The sequence below is a fragment of the Anopheles coustani genome, chromosome 2 (genome assembly GCF_943734705.1).
Source record: "Anopheles coustani chromosome 2, idAnoCousDA_361_x.2, whole genome shotgun sequence".
NCBI lineage: Eukaryota > Metazoa > Arthropoda > Insecta > Diptera > Culicidae > Anopheles > Anopheles coustani.
Window position 1 is genome coordinate 20,157,501 of NC_071289.1, and position 10,271 is coordinate 20,167,771.

The following is a 10,271-nucleotide window of genomic DNA, read 5'->3' on the forward strand; positions in this document are numbered from 1 at the left end:
CGTTAATCCCGCGAGCATCGGAATGCACCGCACCTATGACAGCTGTCGGCGTAGAGGTGATTAACGCCCAGCAAACTGCTTCCGCCGCCGCTCGCCTTCAGACTGTGCTCGCACGTGTCCGTGCAGGAGATGCAGGTCCGGTGGTTGACGATGTTGTTGTTGTTGCTGTTGAGCTGGCAGGCATTGGAGAGGTCCGGGCTGCGCTCCCGCGGAGGGCCCAGAAACCGGGCGTTCTGGTGCTGCCGGGCGAGAAACAAAAACGGCGGATAAGCAAAGACACAAAACAAACAAACAAACAAACGTAAGTAGATGAAACAAAAGTGAGGAAATAAGGGGCGGCCTCCACGTGGATTAAACTCCCCTAAACGTAGCAACTTTTTTTCCCCGTCAAGCCTAATCAGCATAATGCTTAACCCGAATGCACCTCGTTGATCTCCGATTACGTCAATTATACGTCATCTACGCGAAATACGATAAATATTTGCATGCATAATGCCATTCCTAACGAGTCCACCCCATTCGTCGGCTGGCTATCGAATATTTTACCAAATAAATTTCTAAAAAAACATAGATTCACAACCCTTCCATCAAAATCCTTCCTTTTCTTTTCATTTTTCTGCCCAAGCGTCGTTTTCCATAATTCTTACCACGCCGGGGTGTGGGGTTTTATTTTATTTTCTTCGAGCGTTATTTAAACCCGTAGGTGATCATTCTTTTTCTCACTTCCAAACCGACTACGGACGCGGTTTTCCAATGTGTGTCTGCTGCAAAAACGTAAAAACCAACCGAACCGAACCGAGCCGTTCAGCCCCAACGCCGCCAGACCGTCAACGGGTGCAGAATTAAAATAATTGCACATTTACAAATCCACAGACATACACAACACCGCATCGGGGCTCAACTGCATAAACGCACCCCCGGTCGGGCACACGCGTGGAACCGAGAAAATGCCCGCGAATCTTCCCCCACTTTGGAAAAAAGGCGAGGCGAAAAACTTGGTGCTTCATTTCTCTCTTTCACACTTATGCGCCCCTTTCCCCGTGGGGCTCTATTCTTTGGCGATGCAAAAACCCGGCCCCGATGGAGACGCGAAGGAAATGCAGCAAAAATAAAACCGGCCCCGCAAGAACGGCAAGAAATACAATTGCAAATGCTCGCAGTAGGCAAACGCACAAAACGGTGTAAACGGATCCTTTTGCCCATTTCCCTTTTGCAGCTTGTTTCTGCAAAGTATTATAAAAATGTCATGCACCAACGAGCTGGAGCAATTTTTTTCTCTTGCATTAATACTTTTCTTACTCTGGACGAATTTGGAAAACATAAAAGTTTGATGGATGAACCGTGAACCCCATCTGCGCGAGCTCTTATCATTGACAGTTTAACAAATAAAACGAAAATTAAACTATGGCCATGCTCGCGCATAAATTCGCTGTATAGCATAGAGGAGAAAGCACACTCGAAACTTCTTATGCTTTCGAGAACGTCTGCGCCCTTACCCGCGACCGTAGATAAGCGGTCGTGTGCATGTTTTTTTAAATTAATTCCAACACAGGGTGAGAGTGCTTCCACCGAGCAAGAGAGTGTATCACTCGTGGAAAGGATTTTAAACATGACAACCGAGTAAACAAAACAGTCACAAACGTCTCAGTTTCAATTTAGGAAGGTCTCGGTGGCATCGCAATAAAAGAGGATGTACAAAATAGGTTCACGATTCAAGTGGCCCATCACGGCCGAGGGCGGCACAGATCAGACGGCCATATCGGTCGGCCACAAATCGGCAACACGCGGTACGCCCCTTATCTTGGGCCATTCAGGCACCGCAAATGCGCCGTAACGCGCACAAGAGCGACCTCAACCGTCGGAGGCTGCTCGTAAAGTCGACGCGCGTGTGTGACCCACCGGTCAATCTTCGGGGCAGGACTTTCCTACCACGCGGGGAACAAAAAACACACTTCACGATCAAATTGATAATCGAATGGGTGAAGAAGATTTGTTTTCTATATTCTATTTTTTCGATGATGCTGCTACTTGGAACGCGTACAGTACGTGTTGGAAGCTGACGGAGCCAATGTTTCCGGGGGAAAAAGGACCACCCGGACCACATAAAAACAAAACAATCTATTTTAAGGCTACCGGAATCGGCCCGAAAAATCACCAGCAAAAACGGCCAACATCGGGATTATTGAAAAGTGACGCATTTTAGACTAATGCGGTCGTTTGGTGGAGTAGTCCCAATCTAATGAACCGTCTCAATCAGACCTGCGTTTGTTTTGATGTCGATTTTGGGGGATCGCTTCCGAACTCGACCGTTTGGCGTTACTCAACCTTCAAGACAAAAAACCGATTGCTTTCTGAGGGGACAAAAAACTCGACACTTTCTCATGTCACACACGGCGATGGCCCGATTCGACCGTCTTGACCTGCAACAACCACGTGCTGGAAAGTTCTTCTACCCACGGGAACGTTTTTCCTTGCCTAACCGTCTTCCAATTCCTGAAGCTTATCTCCCGGGCGCGGCACCAAAACACTGACCTATGTTGATGATGCTAGCCAACGGCTCATAAGTAAAAACTAAGACGTGAAGACATTTTTTTCGAGTGCGTGTCTGATAGTAGCGTCTGGAACAAATCGAAGCTGAAACGATTCGTGATTTATGCCGTTTCCGATAGCAACACTCGAGAGGGGTGACATGAAATATCATAACTTGTAAAGAACATTTGAAAGAAGTAGGTAAAATCAGGAACAGCTCTCTTATTTTTGACAGTTCTTAATCAATTTCTCAGGAGATAACGTATGAAATAAAGATAATCGAAAGGACTATCCTTTGGTGCGTAACGAGAAGAATTTAAACTCGGTGTTTCAAACTGAATAATAAATCACACCCGGTCCTTATGATTACGCGCCCAACCGATGTAAAACTATCAGCAGTTAATTCCCACACATGCATGTCACAAAAATTACTGTCAGCAGAAACGCATAACGTTTGCATTACAAAACAAATCCCCGGAACGTCGCAGTTGCTCGCACAATCGAACAAACAAACATACCAAGCAGTCAAGCCCGTTATCAACCGAGTGTAACGCTAATTAATAATAATCAAACTGGCATGCATGTAATTTCACTTCAATTCAATCAATTCCCCGCCGCAAAAAGGGGTTTTCCTGCTTTTTGCACCGTGCCCCGTGGCCGCCTATAGACCGAGTACTCCAGTCTGACAGGGGCGCAAATTAGTGTCACATGTGCGTCACATTTCCATGCTCCGTCGTTGGGAAAATCTCCATGCCCGTTTCCCTAATATCTACCAAGTAGTTCCGTACACTTAATTGCCACATCGGACGGCTCATGGACATCTTGCTGGACAAGGACCCGAAGGAAACGGGTCCCATCTGGACGCCCGGTCTTCTTTCCACCGCGATCGATAGCTTCTAATGTGTCAACTTTTTCCTACCGGAATTTTCCCGAGCGCCAACCAACCGAACACGAAACATCTGTTCCCGTGTGCGCCACCATGTTCTAGAAAATGAAAAATGGTGTTCCGCCCCGCCAGGAGCGTGTCCCTCTCTCTCTCCGGTTCGACTCGCTCCATTTCTGGTTAGTATTTTTATATTCGGAATAAAAATATTTCGGGGGAAGCACCGCGTTAAGCGCGTCCCCGCAAGGAGAAACCACCGCTGGGGGAGGTGGAAAAACCAAACAAACACACATCGGGGATCGGGTGAAAAATAAAACTACAACCGGCAGTTCTAGCCAAACCCAGTTCTACCGCGAACTTGTCGCCGTTTGAAGCCGGAAGCCGAGCAGAAGAAAAATCACCACCGTACATCCATATTTATATAAATAATTAAATGACACTTCACAAATATTTGTCTAACTGTCTGTTTTCGTGCTGTTTCAGTTTTGTCATGCTCGTGTAGACCCCTCCCCGGTAACCCCCGGCGTAGTATCCCCCCACCAGCTCGAGGATTCCTTGGCTCGGGTGCGAGGAAAAGTGTCGTCTCGCGGAGCCAGAAACGGTGCAGCACAAATCAAAGTTAAATAAGGGGTGTCCAAATGTGATTATTCATCGCTTCTGCTTCTCCGGCTTCTTCATGTTCGTTCGCGTTCGCTGTGGATCGCTTCTTCCGGATGCGTGGTCAAGACGACATCCGGCAGTGGAAAAGCCTGCCAAAACCCAAAGCCAAGCGCTCCCTTTTTCGCAGGTGGTTCGCAGTTGGTGGCAAAAAGCAGCAGCGCGCCAAGCCGAGCTCGAGCTCGAGAGGCACTAATGAGTATTGTTGAGATTGCGATCGCACAATTTGTGATGTGCGCTACATTGTTGTTGATACTACATGCCGCAATGGCACATAAGGTTGTAGTTTGGGAAAACAAGGAAATTTATGCGCGTATAAATTATGTTCGTTCTTCAGCTGAAAGAAGTTAAGGTTTGATCTACATTAATTTACTCACAAATATTATCAACCATTCCCTCATGTTTTTTTTTCAATTTCAAATTTTTAAACTCAACTGTGATTTCAAAATGATCGTCAAACTCTCAAAACATTACTTTTAACAAATTTTTAATTCCCTTCCTTTTCGGCCGTTTTCCACACGGCCACTGTCATTTCGTTCGTCATCTCCATCCAATCTCGCATTCCGGACGACATCAAACCACTCATAAATTCACACAAAACGCGTGCAGCAAACGGCGTGTCCCACCGCCACCCCGGGAAAAGCGCACCGAGCGGGAAAGCGAGATATTGTAATAAATCTTGCGCGATGGTATAAATCACAATTTTCCCTCTCGTTACTGTCACACTCTCGGGTGAAGGTGTGAGCCGTATGTGCGGACCCGTACCGGGACAGGTTTTAAATGGCTTTTTATCCCGACCCGACGACTGTCACCGGTCCTCCCGATCTTCCAGCGACGGCCGGATTTAGTTTTATGTTGCACCGAAGGTTGCTCCTCCGATTTTGCGCCCGCATTTCCGACGCATCCGCCGGGGAGAGAGCGCCAGAGAAGTGCAGTTATTGTTGTGCTTTGTTCACAAGGAGTAATAAGATATCTGAGCGTATGGGAAATATGTAGTGAACCAGAATTAAATACAGACTAGCGATAAAAGAATTCCACTTCCATTTAAATATAAAGTAGATCAATTGCATTCCACGAAGCAATTTTCTGCAGAAAACATTGTAGCATCTGAGTCCTAGATCGAAAACGTGCGACTAATCGTTATTTCTCGCTCAGTATGATAAACATATTTCATACTCCTGCATGTCGCAGATCACACACAAACACATACACAATGTTCGTCTCAGCAATAATCGATATTGATATTTCCAACGCGCATCACGTTCCATCGATTACGGATCATTCCCATGGTTCGGTGCTTATGCAACTCCTTTTTTTTCCTCCATTTACGCCACATCGACCGTCAGCCTCCATAAAACATATTTATTTCTTCATCGATCCCACCCCTCCGTACCTCCGTGTACCAGTTTCATGTCACATTTGTGCCGCCTGAAAGGGATGCGTGTCTGCCCAAACCCTTCGTCCCATCGATCAGCTTAGGGCCATCCGAAGTGTAAGTAATTTTTTATTTTTAATTTCGCACCACCACCCCCCGCTCCATTCATCGTTGGCCTACTTTTTAACCTTTTTTTCTCACTATTTGCAAGGTACAACCAAAAACAAACCGAACCAATGCTGGCGCGGATGGCGCGACATCGGTTTTGGTCACATCGGTCGCGACGTGATCGCGCGATTTTCCGATTTTTCTATTGGTCATCGATCAATCACGCGGCCCGATCACGATCACACCGATCACGCTGAGGAAGGGGGGGGGGGGGGAGAGGTGGTCGTCGAGGGTTGGCATCCATCACCCTCCCTGCACCACAACCACCATCGGCCACGATCCATATTGGTTCGTGTGTCGTGTGTCGGTGTTCACCAAAGAGGAAAACGGTGCTGTTGCAATACGCCAGCCTCCGCCCCAAAAAAGGGTCACCGGCCAAGGGAAAATCGAACCCCTCCCCCCCCCTCCCCTCACGAAGCGGTACGTTATCAGCGTTTATGGTCAAAAGCGCTGGCCGGCTCCACCAAAAGCCAGCGACATAAATAAAGTACGCATCGGGTCTCTCCGGGCCGCTTTTTTCCCATTTTCAATTTCATCGCCTTGTGTCACTTGAATCGTTCATCCTTTCAAAGACAACGAACGGTGCAAAAGCACACCATACAGCAAATGGTGGGAAAAAAAGGCAAAAGGGCGCACACACCGCACGCTGGGGCGGTGAAAAATTCCGATCGCGATCATCGGCAGTGGCAAAAATAGTGCACCCGCCAAAGGAAAACCCTTGCGTAATCGGTACGGTTTGATCGCGATTTTTACCCCGCGATCCTTTTCCACGTCCGAATGGAGTTTCATATTTCCCTCTCCCACCACCCTCCCACCGAGCGCCGGTTTTTGCCCCCTGAAAACCCCGTCACACAGCACTGATGATTCGGGCCGCGCGCGATGATTGCGATGAGATGCATCTCGCGAAAGATGCTGTCGCTCATGCAGCGCGAAAAGTGTGCCCCGTGTGGTTGGGTTGGGAAAAATTGGAAGCCGAGGGAAAACGGGTACCAACGATCCGGCGCGCGCGTTGGCGGTGCGCGAATAAACAAACAAACAAATAAACAAAACGGCCCACGAACGATGCGACATACACACACGCACAACGGGGTGAGTAGGGGAGAGGGTGGGGAAATGTTTGTCCCATTCCGAACCCCGCGCGGAATGCTTTTCGTACGCGCATTTTCATCTGCGCGCCATTTCTCCAAACGATGCGATGCGCCACGCGCCGTCTACTTTCCATCGACTGTTTCCCGGGAAATGTCAGCCATCCGGCACCCGCCCGCTCTCCCACCGCATCCCACGGTCGGTGGAAAACTGAGCCCTCAATTGGCCCTCGACACGGCGCGGAAAACCCGCCAGACACATCGCATACGATCACCGCGTCCAAGAGATGATCTCGATCGTCCCCAAAACTCTCAAAGCAAGAAAGAAAGGAAGAAATCTCCCAAAAGTCGTCCGAAAAGTAACGAGTCATCTAACCCCGGAGCATATACGCAATTAGGCAGCCGCCGCTGGGTGAAAAGCGGCCCCAACCCGGGGAGCGGGGGAAAAACACCATCGCCGGGTGCGATCGCGGGGGGGGAGACAGTTTTCCACGATAATTAGCGGTGCGTTCGCTTTGTGCTAGAACTTCGCGAGCACGTGGCCTTTGCGCTGGCGAGCTGGAAAATGATGACGATCGGGTTTCCCAAACGAACCAGTGCAAACGCGTTTTCCAAGCACGAGATTTTGATGCCGCATCGTTTCACTTTTCACGCAAAAGGCGGCTTGGTGCGCTGTGATTCCCGGACTTTTTCGATAGAGTTCCGGAGGCTCTGAGAAGTATTGCAAGTTGTGAAATCATGCCTTTGTGCAAGCTCACTGTTTACAAACAAATGAACTCGACGACAAAAAAGGCAAACAAGCAACAAAAACCCATCCTCATAAATCCTCTCCGACTACCGATGATGAATCGAAAACAACGACACGCTAATGCGCCCAAAACGGTAGCCCTAATCTATTACGAAAACAAATAAATTATTTGCCCCATCAAAGGATTCAATTACCGAAGGAGCCACCCAAGAACGCACCCAAGATTACTCTAGGGACTATTTTCGGACCCTCGGTGTACCTTAGCAAAAAACAGCTCCATTCGAGCGACAAACCAACAATAGGTTACACGCTTACGCTACCGACTGACCTTTCAGTCCACTAATCTTAATTATCACAACAAACTTTGGAGTCAAAGGTAGAGCGGTCTCTTTGTGGTGAGTGATTCAGGGGAAGCAAAAACCAACCGGGAGAAGTGCGTAAACAACGTGGCTTAAGAAAAACAAGCCCCTTACATTTGGGGGGATTTGCCGGTGCATGCGTCAAGCTTGGGAAGTGAATAAATCTCACATTCCTTGCACCACCACTTCACCTCCCGATGGGCGCAACGAATCTTTGATCATGTGTTTGATTGGGGGGCTTCTATTTCGGGGCATTTCGGAAGCCGCGTTTGTCAGCGAACCGAAGCTGCTGTGGAAAATGTTTTACCAAGACGAGGTGAACAACAAATGGAAAGGGCAAAAAGTCAAAGGTAGACGTCACTGAATCCTTTCGCCACTATCAACGCAAGCTGTTGCTGTGAGGCACCGGAACGGTCGCCAAAAGCCGTCAAAAGTCACACCGGAAAGAGGACGCGTTTTATTAATTTAATTAGTCCGCACGCACAAGTGTGCCGATGGCAGAGTGCGGTATGTGAACTTGTGCACCCGGAACGGATGTTCGGTGCGAAGGCACAATCAGTCGGGCACAAGCTGAGGACGATGTTCTAATCTGCCTCGCGCACGGAGCTCACCAGCGGCGGCCTAGGACAACAAGGCGCGAGGTCGAAGATCCTGTTAAGAATGTGTGGTCGATTTTACTCTCTATCGCCTCTTTAATTAGGAGTTTTTCAAAACCCCAAAACCCCGGAGGCACGTGGTTTATGTTCGTCTAAAATTTATTTGCACTGATCAATGAGATTGCCGCAACGCGGTCGAAACCCCCGACCTACCTAACACCGAAACAACTTCACCCGGGCCGCGCTAAAAACACGGCCGGCTTCACACCCGACACCCGATATGCTTTCGCACATGCCAGCGGGCTGCCCTTGGCTTTGGCCGGTGGTCATTAGCGTTTGCCAAAACGGCTTCATGCTCGCTTGTTATTTCGCGGCTGATAACGGACCACCGATTGCCACCCAACGAACATTGGTTTTGCCTAGGTCGGAAACAAGCGCGGTTGGAGGCGAAGACAACCAAGATGGAAAGTAAGACGGAACTTCAATCGAAAAGACATCAACCCGAATCGGCCTTTGACGCGCTGGCGTGCAAATTATCGCATGCACATGGAATATTGTTTTGGTTCACTCTTCCTGTGCAAATTTTAAGCGCGCGTGTGATGTTTTCCTTCGCACAGGATTTGCTTTATTTTGTTGTTGTTGATTTCCTCATCAAACACGCTTTCATAATCTAGTCTTGGGGCAAAGTGTGGGGCATGATAATTTTTTTTTGCCTCCTCACACACCGATGGTGTCTATTATTCGCCGGTTAGCCTTTTATTTTATTTTTTCGTTTTGTATGTCCCCCTAACGATTAGCTGACCTCATGTCCGATGGTCGTTATCATGTGTATTTGTTTCCATCATCCCGTGACACGTCGAACACGACAATGTTGCCGACTATGCTGGGGATGGCAACTGTTTTTTTCCCCCTCGCCCCGGCATATTTCGGCAAACCTTTTCGGCAGGCCTAATAAGAACAACGTTGTCCGGGGACCGGGTCTCATTATCCCAAGGACAAAAAGCGGGTCTGTTTGCATTCGTTGAGAAGGTAGTGTGGTTTTTTTTCGGACCGGCGAGCTTTATCAGTGGCCGATGGCTAATGCACGGCTTTATTTTGACAGATGCCTCTTTTGGGGGCCGATAAGGGAAGTCCATAAACCCGCACTGCAGCATCCGCTGGCAGGCTAGATCCGTCTTTAGGGGTTCCTTTGCAAAATATTGGGACTCGAGAGCGTTGGAAGTCATTAGAATTTTCATAGCGCGAATGTCAGCGGCGCTCATTACTCCGGATGTTCTCATCAATTAAACTAATTATGACACGAACTGAAAGTGAACTTGCGATATCAGAAGACTGTGTTCTCGGTCTTCTATTCTCTGTCTTGTTCTTAAAGGAATGTCAACGGACAATCAAAAGTGCAGAACTAGAAGAAATACCGACGGTATTGTTGACTACTCCTCAATTGCTTCAAAAATCCTTCAGCTCAGTTTCAACCGACTTCTCGTTCTTCAACTCCTTGGAACACAAACAAACACACACACACACACTTAGGCCGGTGGAAGACACTTACCCAATGCATTACCGGGCGCTCCTCCGTGCACACGCCCATGTGGGAGATCGGTGGCTGGTTGATGTTGTTGACCGGTACTACTCCCAGCGGGGTCCTCGCACCGGGCACCCCGTGTTCCGCCGAATGCAACGTCACCGTAGCCACCGTGCAGCGCGTATTCACGAACCCAACGTCCACGACCGGAAGCACCACAAACGTTCGATGAGATCGTCGGGATAAATGCTCGAGTTTTCCTTTCAAACCTTCACCATGGCCGCGGGGAAACAGCCGGAACGGTGCACCATTCTTGGGCGGACGCGTTTTCCACGTTTCCTGTGCGAAA

General features: G+C 48.6%; 1 protein-coding gene across 1 annotated transcript in view; it reads right to left on the bottom strand.

Annotated features, from left to right (window-relative positions):
* The window catches only part of LOC131263084 (protein apterous-like), a 56,943-nt gene extending 46,955 nt beyond the window's left edge, over positions 1-9,988 (bottom strand). Inside the window, exons 1-2 of the mRNA XM_058265232.1 lie at positions 9,950-9,988; positions 34-239 (exon numbers count right to left, since the gene is read on the bottom strand). Coding sequence (XP_058121215.1) covers positions 34-239; positions 9,950-9,988 — 245 coding nt within the window. The remainder of the gene's footprint in view (positions 1-33; positions 240-9,949) is intronic.
* Positions 9,989-10,271: the final 283 nt, after the last annotated feature.